General features: G+C 39.9%; 1 protein-coding gene across 1 annotated transcript in view; it reads right to left on the bottom strand.

The window, feature by feature from the left end:
* The window catches only part of TMCO1 (transmembrane and coiled-coil domains 1), a 64,125-nt gene extending 40,119 nt beyond the window's left edge, over positions 1–24,006 (bottom strand). Inside the window, exons 1-5 of the mRNA XM_027526957.1 lie at positions 23,711–24,006; positions 23,220–23,297; positions 13,366–13,425; positions 5,216–5,262; positions 3,544–3,611 (exon numbers count right to left, since the gene is read on the bottom strand). Of these exons, the coding sequence (XP_027382758.1) occupies positions 3,544–3,611; positions 5,216–5,262; positions 13,366–13,425; positions 23,220–23,297; positions 23,711–23,780 (323 nt within the window). The 5' untranslated portion in view covers positions 23,781–24,006. The remainder of the gene's footprint in view (positions 1–3,543; positions 3,612–5,215; positions 5,263–13,365; positions 13,426–23,219; positions 23,298–23,710) is intronic.
* Between the last annotated feature and the right edge of the window lie 2 nt (positions 24,007–24,008).

The raw sequence follows: 24,008 nt of genomic DNA, 5'->3' as shown, positions 1-24,008 counted from the left end.
TTGTGGACACAGTGCAGGAGGGAGAGAGTGAGACGAATGGAGACAAGTAACACCGACATATATACACTATCACGTGTAAAGTGGATGGCTGGTAAGAAGCTGCTGTATAACACAGGAAGCCCAGCCTGGAGCTCTATGATGACGTAGAGGGCTGGGACTGGGGGAGGGTAGGGAGGCTTAAGAGGAAGGCAATATGTGTCTAATTATGGCTGATTCTCATCATTGTCCCGCATTCTCTCAAATGCGGGAGACCAGGGTTCAATCCCTGGGTTGGGAAGATCTCCTGGAGAAGGAAATGGCAACTCACTCCAGTATTCTTGCCTGGAAAATCTCATAGACGGAGGAGCCTGGTAGGCTACAGTCCATGGGGTCGCAAAGAGTCAGATATGACTAAGCGACTTCAGTTCACTCATTGTTGTATGTTAGAAACCAATACAACATTGTAAAAATTTCAAAACAAAGAAACAAACAAAAAAAGAATCCCCTGTGAAATGCAGGGCACATGGGTTCAATCCCTGGTGGGGAGAACTAAGATCCCATATGCCAAAGGGCAACTAAGTCTGTGCATCCCAAATGCTGAGCCCATGTGTGCCACAACTAGAGAGTCCTTGTGCTGTAACAGAACATCCCACACGACACAGTGAAGATCCCATACGCTGCAACTAAGACCCAACACAGCCAAATACATAAATATTAAATATATATATATATATTTGAAGCAGATGTCCCTTCCATAGATCAGCCTTTCACACCACAATATGTTCACAAGTAACACTAAGAAAGGGAACCACGTGATTATAATATAGCATTATATTCATGTGATTCCAAAGAATATTCAGTACTGATTTCTTTTAGGATTGACTGGTTTGATCTCCTTGAAGTACAAGGGACTCATTCTCAAGTCTTCTCCAACACCACATTTCAAAAGTATCAATTCTTCTTGCACTCAGCCACCTTTATGGTTCAACTCCCACATCCATACATGACCACTGGAAAAACCATAGCTTTGACTATATAGAACTTTATTGGCAAAGTAATGTTTCTGCGTTTTAATATATTGTCGAGGTTTGTCTTTTCTTCCTAAGAGGAAGCATCTTTTAATTTCATGTCTGTATGCACTATCTGAAGTAATTTTGGAGCCCAAGAAAATAAAAGCTGTCACTGTTTCCATTGTTTCCCCATCTATTTGCCATGAAGTGATGAGACCAGATGCCATGATATTAGCTTTCTGAATGTTGACTTCTAAGTCAGCTTTTTCACTCTCCCCTTTTACCTTCATCAAGAGGCTCTTTAGTTCCTACTTTCTGTCGTAAGGGTGGTTTCATCTGCATATCTGAAGTTATTGATATTTCTCCCAGCAATCTTGATTCTAGCTTGTGAATCATCCAGCATTTTGCATGATGTACTCTGCATATAAGTTAAATAAGCAGGGTGACAATATACAGCCTTGATGTACTCCTTTCCCAATTTTGAACCAGTCCATTGTTCCATGTCTGGTTCTAACTGTTGCTTCTTGACCTGCATACAGGCTTCTCAGGAGTCAGGTAAGATGGTCTGATATTCCTATCTCTTTAAGAATTTTCCAGTTTGTTGTGATCCACACAGTTTACTAGTTAACTTACTAGTTAAGCTTCCTCAGTTCAGTTCAGTTCAGTCGCTCAGTGTCGTGTCTGACTCTTTGTGACCCCATGAACCACAGAACGCCAGGCCTCCCTGTCCATCACCAACTCCCAGAGTCCAACCAAACCCATGTCCATTGAGTCGGTGATGCCATCCAACCATCTCATCCTCTGTCGTCCCCTTCTCCTCCCACCTTCAATCTTTCCCAGCATCAGGGTCTTTGCAAGTGAGTCAGCTCTTCGCATCAGGTGGCCAAAGTACTGAAGTTTCAGCTTCAACATGAGTCCTTCTAATGAACATCCAGGACTCATCTCCTTTAGGATGGACTGGTTGGATCTCCTTGCAGTCCAAGGGACTCTCAAGAGTCTTCTCCAACACCACAGTTCAAAAGCATCAATTCTTCTGTGCTCAGCCTTCTTTATAGTCCAACTCTCACATCCACACATGACCACTGTAAAAACCATAGCCTTGACTATACAGACCTTTGTTGGTAAAGTAATGTCTCTGTTTTTTAACATGCTGTCTAGGTTGGTCATAACCTTAAGCTTGCTAGTTTACTATAAAATCTTTCAGTGTTTGGTTTGACTGGTAATCCATGGTGAAATATATCCAAGAAAGAAGAGAAAGCATAGCAGTGAAAAAGAATACTGAGATTAGAGTTATAAATTAGAAATTATGAGACTTCTATAATTATGAGATTTATATTTCTATAAGTTAGAAATTATGAGACTTCTAATTTCTATTAAGTTAGAAACTATGAGACTTTCTAACTTTCTCATAAGTTAGAAATTATGAGACTTTATAACTATGAGCAAGTTATTTAATCTTCCAAAGATCCTTTTCAAAATCACTAGTTAAGTGGAAATTTTGTATTGAAATAATTTTGGACATTTCCTTTCGTCTCTCACCTAACCAGTCCCCCTTTTCCCCCTACTATACTTCACATACACACGTCTGGTAACATCCATTAATGTATTGATTTATCGGTCTTTCCTTTCCATAAAATTTTGATACTATTGAGGGCAGGAAACACATCTTATTTGTTATATTCTGATACCTAGCACAATTCCTGGCACAAAGTAGGTACTTAACAGGTGTGAAGAGAACAGACTAGCGTTGGGGGGATGAGTACAAGGGAAGGGAGAGACAGAAATGAAGCAGGGAGTGGGGGAAGAGAAGCAAGAGTAAGAGGACAATCCTAGTACGTGTGGGATAGCCCCGGTGAGCTTTCAAAGGTAATAAATGACTGCTTGTCATCTTTGGCTATTTTCCCAGCTTCTGTCAAAATCAGTCCCATAATCATTCAGGCCTGCTATATGTTAGTTTAGAAAACAGTAACTTACCTTATCGTTAAACAAGATTACAGTTGTAAAGATTATTTTAAAAGTCAAAATATCTCTGAATGACTGACTACCTTCATTTGGAAGCAGTTTGCTAGTAAGGAACTTAAAAACCCAAGGGACATACTAAACTCTTTTTAGAGGCCTCATAATAGCTTAGTCTTCACTTTATACATAAGAAGATATCCTCAAAATCAAGAGGGTGAAAAAGTTACCATATAACTGTATTCTAACAAAATTAAATTTGCCTGAATTTTGACAACTGGATTGAGGACAAGAGAATGTCCATGTTCTTAGGTAACACATACTTTTAGTAGTTATGAATAAAGGGGTATGAAATCCACATCAAACTTCTGCAAGATTCAGAAAAATATACAAATAATATATGAATGAGCACAAATATTTATGATCTAGAGAAACAAAAAAAGAAAGCAAATGAGGAAAAATGTTAACAATTGTGAACCTGGTTAATGGATATACTAGTCCTATAACTTTTCTGTAAATATGAAATATCAAAATATTACAAAAAAGTTAATTGTCGACACAGAGCAAGTTAGATAAAGCCATAGAAAAGGATACTCACATGGAATTAAACATTCCCATTAAGGCAGTAAAACAAAAGCCAATTGCAAACATGGATTTCATTCGAACCTGTAAGGAGATCAACAAATTGTCACTTCACACTAAAGGAAAACACTACTAAAGCATATCCCCCCAAATTTTGATGTCATATCATTTTTAAAAGGTGCTCCTTGGCAAAAAACTGTCTGTTGTCTAACCCACCCTCCACCTCCAAGGCCCCTTCTCCTTGTCACCTTCTGATGAAGCGTACTGGAGTGGCCACATGACCTAATTCTGGCCAACAGGTGACAAGTCCAAGTACTAACCAGAACTTTAAAAGGGGCTAACTTGGTTAGCATCCCTTTAGGCCTTCTGCCCATACTTCTTGTCCGGAATGAAAAACGTAATTCCTGACAGTAAAGCAACATCAAACAACCAAACAACCATAAGCTAAGGAAGACTAACTGGAGTCTTTAGTGACACTACTGTGCTGCCACACCAGCCGGGACTACCAACCTCTACCTCTCAATCAAGTGAAAAAACGATTACATGTTCAAGTATATAAAGTATTTTGTTTCTTGAGGCCAGCTACTTTCTTAATTACATGTGCCATAAAAGTATAAATAAACAAAAGATCATAAAGACATGACAAACAGTTTATCAGAAAGTTTTCTCTCTTCTTTCTGCAGTTTTCAAATTTGGTCTCTTGAACGTGGAGTAACTATGACAACAGAAAAGCTATTTTCAAAAAAATATACTTCTAAACTATAAACTTTCTTAAAAAGAATTTCAAGGCACTGCTCTGGTGGTCCAGTAGTTAAAAATCCACCTTGCAATGCAGGGGATGCAAGTTCAATCCCTGGGTGGGGAATTAAGATACCCACATGCCATGGAGCAACTAAGCCTGTATGCAACTAGAGAGTCTGTGAATTGCGATGAAAGATCCCATGTGATGCAAACTAAGACCTGACAGCCAAATAAACGAATAAATAAATAAATATTAAAAAAAAAAAAAGTTTTAAGAAACAGAAGATAAAATAATATAGCAAAGGTCTCTCGGTAAGCAAACGGTAACTGTTGCACAGTTTAGGTGTCTTGTGATGAATATACAGAAATTAGGCAGAAAAATTAGTCAAGCCATATAATTCGCCTACCTATGCCTACCTATGCATATATTCGCATACCTAAAGACATGCTTGAACAAACTCTACTCTTTATAAATAATGAGTAAATTGCTAATAAAATCACTTTTCCTTACACTTTATGATATGCCTGACCTTCAGAACAAAAGGCCTCTTAAAGAATAAAGGCCATCTATGATGTTCCAACTCTTATAATAGGATTACCAGGTCACCAAAAGCCAAAGCTTCAGTAATAACATAAGGAAGAAAAAGAAAATAAATGACTTCATTTGAAAACATAAGGGAGAAGCTAAAAAAAAAAAAAAAAAACAAAAACTGCGTGAAAATGACCTCAAGATACCCTTAAAGAAGAAGCTATTCATATTACCAACATGAAGCTTCAGCCCTGTAGCACATTTTCACTTCTATTTGGTCTAGGAACACCCATTATATTATTTATAGCATGCATAACTATAAATTTCTGAAAAGGTAAGTGCAATGTACTTGATGCAAATCATGGTTTTTTGCTGAAAAACATGCGGTTTATCATGAAGTTATATTTAGGACTCTTACCATTGACAGATCTCTGTTGTTATTCTTCAGTTTCTCTTCTTGCCGCTCTGCAAGGAATTAATGAACTGGTTAATATACACAGGGCTGAGCAGGAAGCAGATGTTAAACTGTCACTGACTGGTGACTACAACAATGTTTCTGTCTCAGTTATCACTTAATAAGATAAGCTGAATACTTGGAATACCATATACTTTGTACTAACAGAAAATTCAAGTGCAGGAGAGCACTAAAATAGTTCAATTTAAATAAATAAATATCTTTAAAGTTTAATTTTTAAAATTATCTCTGGTATTAAGTGTTTCAACTCTGTACATTGAGATATAATATTATTATTACATCAATGGGAGGTATAATCATAATGACTATACTTAGATTTCAAATATTAATTACCCATCTCAAGTTTCTGTCCCACTTTTTCAGTTTAAGAGAGCATAGCATCTAAAAATTAAAAGCCAATTAAGATAAAGTTAGGTTCAGCTTGTTTCATCTTACAGTCAAATGAAGCTAAAAATAAGCATACTTTCATATTTAAGTCACTTGGAAAGCTAGGAAATTTGACATATATTTCAAGAAAATTGTTATATACACCAAATCTAAACTGCTAAAGAAGTTTCAGCTACACATTAATGCTCTTATCTACTGTATCCCATGAACATTGTTGTTGTTCAGTTGCTAAGATGTGTACCATTTTTTGCAACCCCAGAACTGCAGCACACCAGGTTTCCCTGTCCTCCACTACCACCTGGAGTTTGCTCAAATTTATGTTCATTGAGTTAGTGATGTCATCCAAGCATCTCATCTTTCTGTCGTCCCCTCCTCCTCTTGCCCTCAATCTTTCCCAACATCAGGGTCTTGTCCAATGAGTCAGCTCTTCGAATCAGGTGGCCAAACTACTGGAGATTCTGCTTAAGCATCAGTCTTTCTAATGAATGTTCGGGGCTGATATCTCTTAGGATTGACTGGTTTGATCTCCTTGCTGTCCAAGGGATTCTTAAGAGTCTTCTCTCGAGAACCACCACAATCCAAAAGCATCAAAGCTTCGACTCTCAGCCTTCTTTACGGTCCAACTCTCATATCCAAGCATGACCACTGGAAAAACCATAGCTTTGACTATAAGGACGTCTGTCGGCAAAGTGATGTCTCTGCTTTTCAATATATTTCCTAGGTTTGTCATAGTTTTCCTTCCAAGAAGCAAGTGTTTTTTTAATTTCATGGCTGCAGTCACCATCTGCAGTGATTTTGGAGCCCGAGAAAAGAAAATCTGTCACTCTTTCTATTGTTTCCCCATCAATTTGTCATAAAGTGATGGGACCAGATGCCATGATCTTAGTTTTCTGAATATTGAGTTTTAATCCTGCTTTTTCACTCCCCTCTTTCACCTTCATCAAGAGGCTCTTTAGTTCCTCTTTGTTTCCTGCCATTTGGGTAGTATCATCTGCATATCTGAAGTCGTTGATATCTCTCCCAGCAATCTTTGATTCCAGCTTGTGAGTCATCTAGCCTGGCATTTCACATGATGTACTCTGCATATAAGTTAAACAAGCAGGGTGACAGTATATGGTCTTGAGGTGCTCCTTTCCCACTTTTGAACCAGTCTGTTGTTCTATGTCCAGTTCTAACTATTGCTTCTTGTCCTGAATATAGGTTTCTCAAGAGACAGGTATGGTGGTCTGGTATTCCTGTCTCTTGAAGAATTTTCCACTGTTTGTTGTGATCCACAAAGTAAAAGTCTTTAATGTAGTCAATGAAGCAGAAGTAGATGTTTTTCTGGAATTCTCTTGCTTTTTCTATGACCTAACAGATGTTGGCAATATGATCGTTGGTTCCTCTGCCTTTTCTAAATCCAGCTTGTACATCTAGAGGTTCTCGGTTCATGTACTGCTGAAGCCTAGCTTGAAGGATTTTGAGCATTATCTGCCTAGCATGTGAAATGAGAGCAATTGCACGGTAGCTTGAACATTCTTTAGTACTGCCCTTCTTTGGGACTGGAATGAAAACGGACTTTTTCTAGTCCTGTGGCCACTGCTGAGTTTTCCATCAACATACTGGACTTTATTGCTGTGCTGATGAAGAAACTGAGGTCCAGCAAAGGAGAAGTGACTTCTCAGAGCCCATACAGGCATTTTATGGCAAAGCCAGGACTAGAACCCAAGTTTCCCAACCTCTAATCCAATGATCTCTATATATACCATGCTACTGCTTTCTTTGATCATGTATTTTTATCACCAGGATTAATTCACTCAACAAATACTTACTGATTACCTACTACATGCCAAGCACTTTTCTGGGTACTAGGGGTAAATGAATGATCAAAACACACACCAATTCATACCCTCACAAGAATATTATGAAATAAAAATATTAAAAAACCCTCTAAAATACAAAAACATACAATTGGAATATATTAAAGTGGTATGAGGGCTGGCAGGTTCAGGCAGGTAGAAAGAAAGGAAGGAAGAAAAACAGGCCTACAGGGACTGCAGACTGGACCGCAGTTTTCAAACAACACATGGGTGAGATGAATACATGACTCTTTGTCTTAAACAGTTCCTACCCAGTTTGTTCTCCATGGAGGAAAGGATACAAGCAGGAAAGAGTTGAAGGTGAAGATATATGGAAGAAAATGAACAAAACGGGATGGAGCTAAGGTGTATCTCAAGGGCTAGAGCTCCTTTTCTATTGAGCAGCTCTCTTACAATATAATAAGACATTTTAAAACTGGGGGTTTGAGGACTGGGGTAAGAGATGACTAGAAGTTAAACAGGCAAAGAACAAGTAGAAGTGGAAAAGGACTGCCACTGAGACATGAAAAGGAAGGTATAGAAAAGCTTCTGTGCTAGAAACCTGCACATCCTTGACTTCCTACTCTATCTTCAATCAAACACCCAGTTCTATTAATTATTCCTCATACTTATGAAATCTACCGCCTCCCCTCCTCCTTACTATCACTTCCTTAGTTAGGGTTTCCAACATTTTTACCTATATTACTTTCAAACCTCCTAACAGACCTCACTGTCTTCACACTTGTCTCCTCAAATTCACGTTCCACATAAACGCATATCAGATCTACCGAAAAGGCAAACTGAACAAGATCATGATACTCGCCAGCTTAAAATCCTTCCCTGGCTTTTTATCCCTATAAGATCATGTTTATTTCTTTCTCTCTTTTTTTTGGGGGGGCTGTGTCATGCAGCATGTGGGATCTTAGTTCCCTGACCAGAGATCAAACCCTTATCCCCTTCAGTGGAAGTGCAGAGTCCAGAGGAACTGGACCACCAGAGAAGTCCCAAGATGATGTTTCAATATCACTTGCAAGTCCTGTATCTGGCTCTTGTTTCCTTCTGAAGCCACATTTCTGACCACTCCCATAAATTTTTATGTTCTTACATCACCAAAGTTCCTTTATATATGATGGTTTTCTCTTGATTCAGCATCTTTGTGCACAAAGTTCCTTTGACCTTGGGTGACCAAGTGTCCCAGCTTTCCTAGATTGTTCCAGTTTTAGCTCTGAAAATCTCACATCCCAAGAAACTCCTTGGGTGAAACAAATTGGAATGATTGGCTACCCTACTTCTACCTAGACTATTTCATCCTATCCCATCAAATCCTTTCCTGGCTAGCCTATAACTCAATTTTTAAGCCTCAGCTCTTATGTCACCTCCTTTGGAAAATCTTGACTCCTTAAGCAATACTATTCTCAAGAACTTTCTATAATTATAAAAGTATCTTATATCTGTGCTATCAATATAGCTACATATAGCTACTGAGCAATGAAATATGACCAGTGTGATTGAGGTCCTAAAATTTCAACTTCATTTAATTTCAATTAATTTAAAATTTAAACGTCAAAGGTAGCTAGAGGGTGCATAATTGGACAATACAGTCTTAGACACTGGATTAGAACTCCTGATTCAGTAAAACCTAGGAGCAAGACTCAGACTCAATACTCTGTTCACCTGATGTGAAGAGCCAACTCATTGGAAAAGACCCTGATTCTGGGAAAGATTGAAGGCAGGAGAAGGGGACGACAGAGGAGTACATGGTTGGATGGTATCACGGACTCAATGGACATGAGTTTGAGCAAGCTCTGGGAGATGGTGAAGGACAGGGAGGCCTGGTGTGCTGCAGTCCATGGAGTACAAAGAGTTGGACACAACTGAGCAACTGAACAATGACAAAGACTCAGAACCCTTCATTTTAACAAGTATCTCAAGCAAAACTGATATGGGTGGCCTAGAGACCATGTACAAGCAATACTATATAGAAAGAACTGCAGGATACAAGCCAAAGTTAGGTGCACGCAAAAATTAAATCCTAGGAAGCACTGCATACCAGAAGAGGGAAAGGTACTATAAACATATAGTGAGCCCAATGTCTGGCTTATCCCAGGGCTTGCTCTGTCTGCAGGAATTGCTTTAACACAGTTCTTGCCTTCCTGTAACCAGTTAGTTCAGCTTTTCCTGAGTTCTTGATCACATATACCCTTAAATTCCTTATTACTTGAGATAGCTTACTATAGCCAAAGAGCTAAATAAAATACATCAAAAGTAGTTTATCTGCTATGAGAGGGAAACATAAAATAACCAAAATATCTGCTCCTGAAATTAAGAATGAAAAATATAGTCTTCAGACACCTCAGTTTCAAATTAATGGCTCTACCTAAGACCACAATCTAAGAGCATCACCTAAGTGATATCAATGACATTTTGATTTTCTGAAACACTGAATTTGCTGACCTTTCCCCTTTTACTAAAAACTCCCTTCTTTCAAAGCAGCAATATCACTCTTTATAGTCCCCTCATCACTATGTGTGTGTGTGTGTGACGCATACTAACTCGCTTCAGTCATGTCCAACTCTCTGCGACCCTATGGACTGTAACCCACCAGGCTCCTTTGACCACAGGATTCTCCAGACAAGAATACTGGACTGGGTAGCCATTCCCTCCTCGAGGGTATCTTCCTAACCCAGGGATCAAACTACTATAGTTTATAATCATATGATGTTAAACTCTATTTGTAGGTGCTTCCCCGCCAAAGGATGAGATGGTTGGATGGCATCACAGACTGAATGGACAAGAGTTCGAGCAAACTCCAGGAGATACTGAAGGACAGGGAAGCATGGCATGCTGCAGTCCACAGGGTCACAAAGAGTCAGACACGATTTAGTGACTGAACGATAATATCCCTGGTGATCTAGTGGTTCAGAATCTGCCAGCCAATGTGGGGGACAGGGGTTCGAGGTTCAATTCCTGGTCCAGGAAAACCCCATATGTCACAGAGCATGCACCACAACTACTGAGCCTACACTCTAGAGCCCTTCGAGCCACAATCACTGAGCCTGTGCACTGCAACCCCTGAAGTCTGTGTGCCTAGAGCCTGTGCTCTGCAGTAAGAGAAGTCACCTCAATGAGAAGCCTGCGCACCGCAATGAAGAGTAGCCCATGTTCGCCGCAACTAGAGAAAGCCCTTGAATAGCAATGAAGACCCAGCACAGACAAAAACTAAATAAACTTTCAAAAGTAATAAAGAAAGAAACTCTGTTTGTAGCCTTTACCTCTCTGCCAGCTCCAAACCATACATCCAATGGTGTACCAAATATTTCCACCCTATTGTCACACAGGCACAACAAATCCAACATGTTCAAAACTGAAATCATCCTCTCTTCTTCCTTATCCCAATCTGCTACTCTTCCAATGTTTCTTGTTCTAATCAGAAATCCAGGCTTCTTCCTAGACTCATTTTTCTCTACATACCTTACATCTAAAAGGTCATCAAGTTGTGTTACATCTACTTGCCTAAATTCTTTGAATATGTACCACCTACTCCAGTCCCAGTACCACTGTTCAGGTTCTTGCTATGCCATTTGTATGCCAAGGATACCTGAAAAATCTCATAACTTTCCTACCTCCAGAATGATCCCCTCTCTGGTTTATCCTCCAAATATTGCCAGATTTGTCTTCCTTAAAATGTAATTTCATACCTGTCTAATTTCCTTTCTACATATGTTAACCTCCTTACCTTAGTTTAATTTATAAGGACCTTTATGGACTAGGCACTACTCATTTCTCTAGGCTTGTCTGCTTGTATGTTACACATACCTTTTTTTATTTGTTATAGTACACTATTTATAGTTCCAGGTATATACCTTGCTATTTGACTGCTCTATGCTTTTGCATATGCCTATCCTGCCAAGAATATACAAGACTTAAAAATGTGGATTCTAAAAGTATGAATGTACAGGTTCAAATCCCTTCTCTACCACTGACTTAATTGCACCATACCACTGATTGACCAAGAGCAAGTTACTTAACCTCAATTTTCTCATCACTAAAAATGAAGTAACACTGTTCACTACCACATACCATTGTCAAAAGAGTTAAAAAATATGTAAAGGCTTACTTCAGGGTTTTGCAGATGGGCCAACTGACCAGTATTTTATTTATTTATATTTTTACTTAGTTAATACACACTAAAGCTTTGAGATTCAACTTAAAGCATTATCTCCAAGAAAACTTGATCCCCTAGATTGGTTTGAATATCCTTTCTCTTTACTTTTATGACACTCAGAATGTATCTCTAAAAAATATGTATTATACTGCATTGGTTTGTTTTCCCTCTTTAGATCTCTTAAAAGACAGAATTATTTTTCTACTTTGGTGCTTCAACGCCTACCAGAGTGACTGGGTATACAGAGTAGTACACTGGTATACCCACACAGAGTATATGTACAATAGCATTTTGCCATGGAACTGAATGATCAGGCCATTAAGAACACATCTAATATCCCTACACTAAGTTGAGAAGCTTTAACCAGAACAGGAAACTGGGCTTCCCTGGTGGCTCAGTGGTAAAGAATCTGTCTCCCAATGCAGGTTCGATCTCTGGGTCGGGAAGATCCCGGAGAAGGAACTGGCAACCCACTCCAGTATTCTTACCTGGGAAATCCCATGGACAGAAAAGCCTAGCAGGCTACAGTCTATGGGGTTGCAGAATCAGACTCAACTTAGTGATTAAACAACAACAATAACTAGTAAAGGACACTGGTATAGTCAAGCCTGGTAGAGTAATCTTCCAGGATTTAACAGCAATGATCCAGGTATAGAGACATAGTTTTTGATCCAAATACACAATTTCACAACAATTTTTTCCTGATTTTAGAATCAGGAAGCGTCATAAAGTACAAATACAAATTATATATAGCCATTTATAAATTGTCTTTTTGGAACAGAATTACATTCTGTAATTAAATTCAAATTACACTGAAAAGCCAAAAACAATTATTTTGCAGAGTAGGTAAAATTATTCAGCAGAAAATTTCCTACGTGTTGGTGGGTTTCCATCACCAGTCAATTCTCAGTAAGGAAGTCATGGCAACAATAAATACATGTAACTCAGACTTAACTGAAAATAATCATCTCAGATAAGAAAAACAAAACACTTTTACAAACTATGCCAAGAACCTTCAGCCAAGTTCAAAAGCCATGATTGTCAACATCATTTTACTAAATTGAAATTTCAAAGCTAAGAGCAAAAATAAGGAAGTGCTTGAACTTGTCCTACAATATGGTAGAAAGAATCAAGTAAGATAATGTACAAGGCTTCCCAGGCAGCACTAGCAGTAAAGAACCTGACTGCCAATGCAGGTTAGTATGAGACACAGATTCGATTCCTGGGTCATTCCCTGAAGGAGGGCATGGCAACCCACTCCAGTATTCTTGCTTGGAGAATCCCTTGGACAGAGGAGGCTGGCAGGCTGCAGTCCACAGGGTCGTACAGAGTTGGACATGACTGACGTGACTTAGCACACATGCATGCAAGATAACGTATGCAAGTGCTCTCGTGACTGTAAAACTATACAAACATGAGTTATCACTATTGAAAACTTTATTTAAAAAAAAAAAGCCCACATGCCCTAGAGCCTGTGCTTCACAAGAGAAACCACCACCACGAGAGGCCCACACACTGCAACTCGAGAGGAGCCCCTGCGCCTGCTTGCTGCAACTAGAAAGAAGCCTGTGCAGCAACAAAGAACCAGCACAGCCAAACATTTTTTGAAAAAAACAAAAAAAAATTTTCTTATATTTTCATTATCTAAGAATTTATTTTTCCAAGAAAACCTTAATATTGTATATACCAATAACTCATCTTACCAATTTTCTTTTTTTGTTGTCGACCAGCTGACTCTGTTATTGTTTCCTTCTTCTTTTCCACTGTAAACATAATGACATCATAAAAATTAATTATGCATTACACTCAAGAAACAAAGACTATTTTATCACAGCTGAACCACTGAAAGCAGCTTACAAGAAAATTACACATTGGCTTTGATGGTGGTTGTGATTAAGTTAACTGGCGTGCTCCCACACCTGCTGACAGTAAAAGGTAGACACAATATTCTAAGAATGTAACAGCAACATTGTAAGCACCATTAATCAAATACCCAAAAAAGACTTCATAAAGACAGTCATGATCAAAACTGAGATGCTTTTCAGGCCATTAGCTGAGACTGCCTTAGACAGTATCTAAGCACAATTTAAAATTCTGCTTCCCTGGTGGCTCAGAGGTTAAAGCGTCTGCCTGCAATGCGGGAGACCCCAGTTTGATCCCTGGGTCGGGAAGATCCCCTGGAGAAGGAAATGGCAACCCACTCCAGTATTCTTGCCTGGAGAATCCCATGGAGGAAGGAGCCCGGTAGGCTACAGTCCACGGGGTCAGAAAGAGTGGGACACGACTGAGCTACTTCACTTTCAAGCACAATTTAAAATTCTGCTTCCTCAGGTGATTAATTGTAGTTCCAGTCTCAAATTCATTATAGAAAATGGGCATTCATTCATTCAGTTATTATCTGCCAAAGTAATAGGCTCCATTCTAGGTAGATAAAAAGATAAACATGATCCTTGTCATCTAAAAAGCAATCTAGTGAGGGCACATAATCAAATAACAATTACAGTATAGAATGCACAGGGTAGGAAGATCAGGAGTCAAAACAGCTAAGATGAACATTTCCTGAGACTTTTCAATTAATATGAGGATAGAGTAAGAGTGAGTTTTGGAAGAAGAACAATGTAACATATTTAATCACCTATGGAGCTTTCCTAGTGGCTCAGATGGTAATCAATTTGCCTGCAATGCAGGAGACTGAGGTTCCATCCCTGGGTCAGGAAGATTCCCTGGAGAAGAACCACCTATGAATGGACTAGCAATATATACAGTAAAACCTTTATTTACATTATTTGCAATGGCACCCCACTCCAGTACTCTTGCCTGGAAAATCCCATGGATGGAGGAGCCTGGTAGGGTGCAGTCCATGGGGTCACTGAGGGTCGGACAGGACTGAGTGACTTCACTTTCACGCACTGGAGAAGGAAATGGCAACCCACTCCAGTGTTCTTGCCTGGAGAATCCCAGGGATGGGAGAGCCTGGTGGGCTGCCATCTATGGGGTCACACAGAGTCGGACACGACTGAAGTGACTTAGCAGCAGCAGCAGCTTCTTATATTATCTTAGTATACTTCCTTTACTAGAACATGGTACAGAATATGTATTATTTCTAAAAGTTCATTAAAGAGAATTGCAGGTAGAAATCTTTCCCTTACTATATTAAGTATGCTGCTTGAATTTTAAAAGCAAAATTGGTGTTACTCCTTTATCAGAGATGTAAAATTCAATTTAAGTCCACTATTACAAATAAAATGGTAAAATTCTGACTAAAATAAAATCTGAGTGTGTGTGTAAATATACACATTGGATGCCTAAGTGATAGGTACTATTCCAGGTAGATAAAAAGATAAAAGATGACATATATAGGGAGAGAAAGACAGAGATTTAGAATGAACTACTAGTTTGAGGTCACAAAAGGAAAGAGTCATATTCTACAAGATGTTACAGAAACAAAAAATATTTCTCCCCATCCCAGAAGGACTATAACACAACTACTACTTGGCATTTAACCATGGCTACATAAAAACCGGGGGGGGAAGGTGGGGATATCAGAAGGCTAGAAAATAGAAACATAACTCCATCACAGGGCTTTATAGAGAAGAAGATGTGGGGACCCATCACTAGGCTTTGCTGTGCCCTGGGTTGTCCCTGGGGTCTACTCCAGCTCCTCAGGGCACCAGAGGCTGGTTGGCAGGGGGAATGTCCCCGCCTCCTCCCACTCTCTGCTAGCAGTTCTGCCTCCTTTTCATAAATCCAAAGCACAGAAGGCCTAAAAGCTGTACCCTTTCTGCTCATTGACCTGGAGGAGCTCTGGAGGCAGGTGGGGCAGGACATGGAGATGGGCCTTGGGCAACACGGCAAAAAGGGCAGTATTTGATAGCTTTTCTTAGCCAAAAGTGTGCAAGACTTCCTGGGTAAGGAAACGACTGATGTGTGCCTGGACAGAAGGACAGATGACTTTCGGTCCCCTCTGAACAGGACCGTGATGCCAGTTTGCTTGGTTTTAAAGAACTCTCCCCTCCCCAGCCCGGCTCAAGGCAGTGGGAGCAGATACAGGTCATGACTCAGTTTTGGAAGCCCCTCCAGGGACTTGAGGCTGCCCCCATGGAGACACCAGCAGATGGTGGTCACTGTGGAGCACCACGCTTGTCTCAGCCTCCTGGCTCCTTGGGCTAGTGGCCTTGAGTACGTTTACAGATAATTTACAGGAACTTGTGAGAAAAGCTGACCTGCGTATTTTCAGATTTCCTTCCGCACATGCCCTGTGTTCTGTCTCCTTGCTCAACATCGAGGTCCTGAGGGCCTGGAGCTGAGCTCCAGCAGCAAGCACCAGCTCTCCTGGTCCGCCCACCCGCGGTTCAAGTGTGTTCCCTGGGTGGGGGGCCTCGGTTTGCAATTTCTCCATTGCTTGGATGTCCCTGCTGTTCTGCTGTTGCAAGCAGGGCTCTTGTGAACACACTTGTACTCTGCTTTTTCTTTTTGAGTATTTACTTGGGATCTTATCTTGAGGAACAGAGGTGATAGGTAGCTTATGGCTCTGGTGTTGTGCCCTGACCTGCTCTCCTGCCTGCCCACCATGGCTGTGTAGGTGGCCGGGGGACATGGGGAGGAACGCTGTTGCCAAACGTGTGTGAGGAGGCCAGGGACGTCCCTGGGGAGATGGAAGCTATGAAGAGGGGATGCGGAACCCCAGCCCTGAGGTCATGGGAGGGCCCCTCACCGAGCCATGGGAAGGGGTAGAAATAAAAAAAAAAAAAAAAAAAAAAAAAAAGAAAATAGAAACATAAGATGATATTATGAACATTACCTGATCTTCTGGCACAATGGATTAAGACTAGATAAATCTTTTCCAGGGATAATACAATGTTTTTTTTTAACTTCATGAAGTTACAAAGAAACTCTAAGAAATGGACATATCAGAGTTGACCAAAAAAAAAGATGTCTACTATGAAACAGATTTTTGCCTATGACCTGGTATTACTTACTGCATTCTGAATTCCAGAGTTGTCAAACAGTTTATAAATTACTCTAAAACCTTTATCATGTTTCACTGTAAACCAAAGAAATTCTTCATACTTTACAATAATTTGTACTTCGTAAATGTTCTCAAATAATTTTGTTACAAGAATCCAATTACATATAGTACTTTAATCTTTCTCATTTATTGAAGTGTTCTTTCATTAGTCTATATTATAAAAGTAAAACAATGAAAAAACACTTACTGATATTTAGAGCACAGTCATCTAGAGACCACCTCAATCAAACAACTTGGTACCTTTAAGAAAGCATCTTTCAACAAGGATGTCCACCACAGTAGCACAGGTTTCTAGATAACATCAGTATTCTCCAAATAATGCCTAAGATCAGATCTGCACAAGATGAGACTTGAATCTGTGATTCAAATCTATTTATATTTCATATTCCTCAAAAGCGCAACAAACCTTTTTTTTTTTAGATTTTAATTATTTTATTCTTTTACATTTTGAGTCTGTGCTCAAAATGTGAAACCACTTAATTACAGAAATAGAGCAGATGAAACAGCAAGGCCTCCCTTCAGTTTGGTTTATTACTATTGATTTGTTTGAAATGTGTGAAAATACACTTGCTACTGCTAAGTCGCTTCAGTCGTGTCCGACTCTGTGAGACCCCATAGACGGCGGCCCACCAGGCTCCCCCGTCCCTGGGATTCTCCAGGCAAGAACACTGGAGTGGGTTGCCATTTCCTTCTCCAATGCATGAAAGTGAAAAGTGAAAGTGAAGTCACTCAGTCGTGTCCGACTCTTAGCGACCCCATGGACTGAAGCCTACCAGGCTCCTCCGTCTATGGGATTTTCCAGGCAGAGTACTGGAGTGGGTTGCCATTGCCTTCTCCTCGGTTGTCTCCATACTTATCACTAATTCAGCCCCAAATTCTTGGCTAGCTGTCTGCATCTTTCCAATATAAAATCAGATCATTAGGAATTATAAGTTTTTCTAAAGAAGTTTCTCCTAGCATCTTTTAACAAGCTCAGCATGGTGCAAAGCTGACATTCTTAAGCATGTCAGATCTAAATCTGCCTTCACCATTGTCCAGGGGATTCCCTTTACTGGAATCCTGTGTTGGTGCTTCTATTTCCTGGAGTTCATATCTTCTTCTTTTTTTGGTTTATTCATTTGCTTTGATGTAGTGTATTTTCCAGTAGTTTGCTGAGATAAAAATGTTAAGACCTTGTGTATCTGGTAATTTCCTCAAAGGATCCTTTATGTCCAGTTCAATCCAGTCACTCATTTGTGTCCGACTCTTTGCGACCTCATAGACTGAAGCACGCCAGGCCTCCCTGTCCATCAACTCCTGGAGCTTGCTCAAACTCATGTCCATCGAGTTGCGGATGCCATTCAACCATCTCATACCCTGTCGTCCCCTTCTCCACCTGCCTTCAATCTTTCCCAGCATCAGGGTCTTTTCCAATGAGTCAGTTCTTTGAATCAGGTGGCCAAAGTATTAGAATTTCAGCTTTAGCATCAGTCCTTCCAATGAGTATTCAGGACTGATTTCCTTTGGGACTGACTGGTTTGATCTCCTTGCAGTCCAAGGGACTCTCAAGAGTCTTCTCCAACAATCACATTTCAAAAGCATCAATTCTTCAATGCTCAGCTTTTTTTATGGTCAAACTCTCACATCCATACATGACTACTGGAATATGCTTTTATTACTGCTATTTCCATGTGATTCTTTCTTATAGTTTCCATCTCCTGAAAATCCCCATCTGTTCATGCATGTTGTCTACCTTTTCTACCAGATCCTATGACATGCCAATCATAGTTTTGTACAAGTTCTATACCTGGGCTCTACAAACTTTTCTTGCCTTGATGCATACCAAATTTTGAACACAGAATGTCAGAATGGCTTATGTTTGCAATTAAGACATTTGCTCAAAGAGGGAATTTATCTTATTTCTTCCTGTTACGAATATCTAGAGAAAGGTATCTACGCCCCTTCATTGTATACTGCACTCTTCACGGTAAACTCTATATAGAGCAAGCAATCATAAGTTTCAACTGATTGTATAAATGAAAATAATACATGCTCACTGAGTTTTTGTGTTTTTTTTTTTTAAATTGAAGTGTAGTTGATTTACAATGCTGTGTGAATTTCTGATATACAGCAAAGTGATTCACTTCTTTTTCAGATTCTTTTCAATTACAGTTTACTACAAGATATTGAACAGTTTCCTATGCTATACACTAGGACCTTGTTGTTTATCTATTTTATATATACTTCTAATCCCAAACTCTTCATTTACTCCTCCCCTACCCTTCCCCTTTGGTAACTATAAATTTGTTTTCTATGTCTGTGCATGCTCACTGAGTTTTTATAAAGTAGAGGACATAAAACCATAAAAAAACACCAAGAGACTTTCGAATCACTGTCAACCTACCTTATACTTATCTTCAAAGAAAGAACATTAGTCAATCACATTAAAAAATACAACTATGGAAGCTTTGCCTGGCAACTATACTATTTTGAATTTAGGTGTCAGGTGAAGGAGACAATGTTTATAATACAGATAACTACTATAAACAAGGTAATTAATTGTGGACACTAAGAAAGCCCAAAATCTAGAGTAAATTCATGTTCATATAAGTATTTAAGGAATGAGAATATTTATCTAAACAAATTCAAAGTTAAACGTGTTTTATATTTCATAAGACTACTCCATGATACATACGACATGAAGAAATTTGTCTATGGATGCTACTACATGCTGGCTAACTAGTTTATGATCAGAGCAGAACAATTTCTCACAAAGAATATATGTGGTGTTATGTTACAGAAATAGTTTATTCTTTAATATATTCAACACACTTTTATCAAGCATTGAGAGAGCTAATCCTTAGGTAGGTTGATAAGGAATCTGGGGCCCTCAAGGAGGAAGAGGTCCAGGGTTCTCAAGGAGGAGAAAAGGACAAACATTTTTTTCTAGTTGCTTTGTCTTAGTCAATATAACAATGAGGACATGTTTCTCCTTAACAAGAACCTTCTGACTAACCTTGTTATCTTAAAATGTATATTGTGGGAGTGGGTCTGGTAAGACCTTTCTATTGTTAGCTCTAATCTTGTTAATTTAAGATGTATGTTGCGAGAGTGGGTCTGGTAAAAGTATATAAGGCCTTGATAAGACTAGTAGTGAGTGGGGGCACTCTCCATCCCCCTTCTGATGTCTATGTCAGAACCTTTCTCTGTCCCTTTTATACTTTAATAAAACTCCTACACAAAAGCTCTTGAGTGATCAAGCTGGTCCCTGGTCCTGAAGCTAAATCGTCTTCAGAGATCACAAATCCCAACATTGTTCACCGTAATCTATCAGTATCAAATCTATGTCAGGCACTGTGTGTACTAGAGATACAATGGCCTTTGCTGTCATAGAAATTATAGTTTAGTTGGGGAGAGGATATTATTCAAACAATAATAATCATACACAGATAAAATTATAATTATGAGAAATTCTTTAAGGAGAAGGAGCTGTATAAATTAGGGATCATGATAGGGGAGACTAAATAAGGCTTTGAGATCTGAAGAATGAGTAGGAGTTCATTATACAAAATGAGAAAGGAAAATTATTCCAGAGAAAAAAGCAGTGCAAAAGCCCAACTGCATAGTAGGAAAAAAGCAAAATTGGTTCAGACGAGGGCTAGAGAAAGAGTAGGGAAAAACATGATACAAATGTGGTCAGAGAGGAGACAGGGAGGCATATGACCATGCTGGACTTTGTAGGACACACCTTTGTCCTCAAAGCAATGGGAAAAAATTGAGTGTTTTAAGAAGGAAAAGTAACATAATAAGATTTGTGTTTTGAAAAATTACTCCAGGTGTTTCTGTATGGAGGAAATTTGAGCAGCAGCAGGTAGACCAATGAGGAGGCTGTCACAGTAGACTAAATTAAACTTGATGGAAGTTTAGACTGGGTGATGGTGGAAATGAAGAGATGTGGAAAGACTGAAAACAATTCAGGAGGACAATAAAGTATCAGGGCTTGAGAATGGACTGCACATACAGGGTGACAGAAAAAAGTATCTGAATCAACAAATATTTATTAGACATTGAGCATGTGCCAACTACTGTTCTAGGAATATAGGATAAATCAGTACGCAAAAACGATTAAAAATAAATAAATAAAAGCATCCTGCTCCAGTGAAGTGTCATTCTAGCAGATGACTCAAAACAAAACAGAGCAGGATAAAGGAGATAAGTAGCGGTGGTAGAGGAGGTAAGCTGACTGCAGTTTTAAATAGGGTGGCCAAGTTAAGACTCACTGAGGTGAGCTCTAAACAAAGATTTAAAGAAGATATGAAGATATGGGCTTCCCTGGAACCTCAGCTGGTAAAGAATCTGCCTGCAATGCAGAAGACTCCACTTCAATTCCTGGGTCAGGAGGATCCCCTGGAGAGGGGATAGGCTACCCACTCCAGTATTCTTGGGTTTCCCTGGTGGCTTAGCTGGTAAAGAATCCACCTGCAATGAGGGAGACGTGGGTTCGATCCCTGGGTTGGGAAGATCCCCTGGAGGAGGGCATGGCAACCCACTCTAGTATTCTTGCCTGGAGAATCCCCATGGACAGAGGAGCCTGGCAGCATACAGTCCATGGGGTTGCAAAGAGTTGGGCATGACTCAGTGACTAAGCACACATGAGGGTTAGGTAAGATTTGATAGGGAAGAACATCCTAGGTAGAGGACACAGCCATTAGAAAGGTCTTGACACAGGAATGAGGCTGACATGTAGTGAGGAACAGCAACAGGTCAGTGAGAGTGGAGCACAGTGAGTGAGAGGGAAAGAAGCTCAGAGCTGTAACTTGGGACTTCTGCAAAAACTTTGTGGTTTTTTTCCTCTGAGTCAAATGGGACACCATCATAGAGTTATAAGTAGAGGAGGGACATGAACTGATATAGTACAAGAAAGGATTATCCTGGTTGCTATCTTGGGAATAGACACAGGGAAACAGGAACATTTGTTCGAGGCTATCATAATAATTCATGCAAAGAATGATGGCAGCTTAGACTCTGGTAGTTAGCAGTGGAAATGATGTAAAGTGGATAGGCTGTGGATATATCTGAAGGCAGGCCAACAGTACTGGATGTGGCTGTGAGAGAAAAGTTACAGATAACAACAGGAGGATTATGTCCTGAACAACTGGAGGGACAGTATTACCAATGACCAAGATTGTGAAGGTTACATACATAACAGGCTTAGAAGTGAGTAACAAGAGTTCAATTTGGACAGGTTGGGTTTAAGATGATTATTAGACATTTCAGTAGAATTAACAAGTTGATAATTGGGTATCTGAATCTTGCATTAAGGATAAATGACTAAAGACATATATTTGGAGGTCCATGGCAAATAGAGCACATAAATGAGTTTATTAAAAGAGTGAGTACACACACCAGTCAGAATGGCTGCTATCAAAAAGTCTACAAACGATAAATGCTGGAGAGAGTGTGGAGAAAAGGGAACCCCCCTAACACTGTTGGTGGGAACGCAAACTAGTACAGCCACTATGGAGAACAGTGTGGAGATTCCTTAAAAAACTGGAAATAGAACTGACATCAGTTCAGTTCGACTCTTTGCGACCCCATGAACTGCAGCACGCCAGGCCTCCCTGTCCATCACCAACTCCTGGAGTCCACCCAAACCCATGTCCATTGTGTCGGTGATGGTTTGGATTTGGTTTCTAATTCTTTGTTTGCTCTGAGACATTAACATGTCATTTAACCTTTCTGAGTCTCAATCTCCTTTTTTTACAAAGGGAGAAAAATATTTATACAACAATATTTACACAAATAGTTGCTATGTGGATATTAGAAATGGCATGTTGTAAGAAAGAAGACTTCAAACTCCTATGAATACATACAGAAAAGTTATGGAATACAGAAAGTTAAGATGTGAAAGTTAATCTTTATAAGACAGAAGACTGAAAACCAGACCAAACCTATAAGGAACCATCCATATTATACCTCTAGCAGCTCCCTCAGCTGTATCCTGTGGAATTCCTGTTTTATTTCAAAAACAACTCAACTTGCTCTTAACCCTTTTCTCAAATATTCCTTCAACCATCAGATCCAACAGAAAATTGGGCTTATCCCTAAAGACACCATTTAACTTTGACACCAATCATAATGACCTAATGTTCTCCAGACACACCTTAGGAGTTAAAATTTCCATATTTTTTGCACATATGCTATCTTCTTTGCCTGGAATTCCTTCCCCATGTCATCCTCTGTCCAAATTCTAACTACCCAAGAAGGACTCCAAAGCTATCTGCATCACAAAGGCTTCAATGGCCCCTCACAACTGAACAGGATATCTTCTTTAGAACTGCCAAAACACATAACAAGTACGACTCCCGTGAGTTGCTCTGCTGTTTGTAGTACATATTTTGCACAAAAGTCTTATATTTCTAAATAGACTTCAAGTCGGATTCACCTACTCCTATAAAATTTTATAAACGTTGGTGCTCCTAAAATACGTCCTGTGAACATGCACTTCAGTAAACCTGACTTGTTTCTAAAGGATGTTGGCATACTTACATTTTTTACTCTGTTTTTCCACTTCTGCCTTCAGTCTCTTGTACTTGTCTGTCCTGTAAACCAGGACCCAAGTTATGCCTGAAACATTAAAAGCAGAATGCTAATAAAGAAATGTTTGGAACCGTAACAAAACCCTTATTAGTGGTTACTGTTAGATAAGAATGGATTTTGACTTTTTGCCTTATATTCACTAGTGCTTAACAACTGATGTTCAACCAAAACAACCATGACACGATTCGAAGTTGTCGCCACAAACACGCAAATGAAATCTACTCTGGACCGGAGAAAACTGGCAATGGATTCCACACTGGATTCTCTCACACTCCTGAAGGTAAGATTCCCTGAAGTAGAGTACATGAGACGCATCCCCACCGCCACCAAAGGAAGCAAGGCTCGTGACCTCTCTCTTGGAGGCTCGAGGGACCCGGGGCCTAGGATCCTTCCCTTCCCTCGGGGTCTGATCACACGTCAAAAAAACTAGCTGCTCTCACCCTCGGCAAGCAGAGCGGTGCACACGGAGATAAAAACGATGAGCAGCGTGTCTGCGAACATCGTGCTCATCTCGCGACGGTTCACTCTCTGCACTCCCACCCTGCACGGGGGAAGCCCTTGACAGCCAGGAGAAGCGGAGCGAAAACGATTTTCCTAGATTTCAGGACCGCGGAGTAACACACCGACTCTGACAGATAGGAAGCCTCACTTCCGCTTCCTGGGCGCAGCGCCGGAAGTGCCCATTCTGGCGTGCCCTGTTGCCGCGAGAATCCTGCGGAAACCGCGCTCCAAGTTTCT

This window comes from Bos indicus x Bos taurus, chromosome 3, assembly GCF_003369695.1.
Source record: "Bos indicus x Bos taurus breed Angus x Brahman F1 hybrid chromosome 3, Bos_hybrid_MaternalHap_v2.0, whole genome shotgun sequence".
In the NCBI taxonomy this organism is placed as follows: Eukaryota; Metazoa; Chordata; class Mammalia; order Artiodactyla; family Bovidae; genus Bos; species Bos indicus x Bos taurus.
The sequence above is the reverse complement of the archived record's forward strand: the minus strand, read 5'-3'. Positions and strand labels throughout refer to the sequence as shown.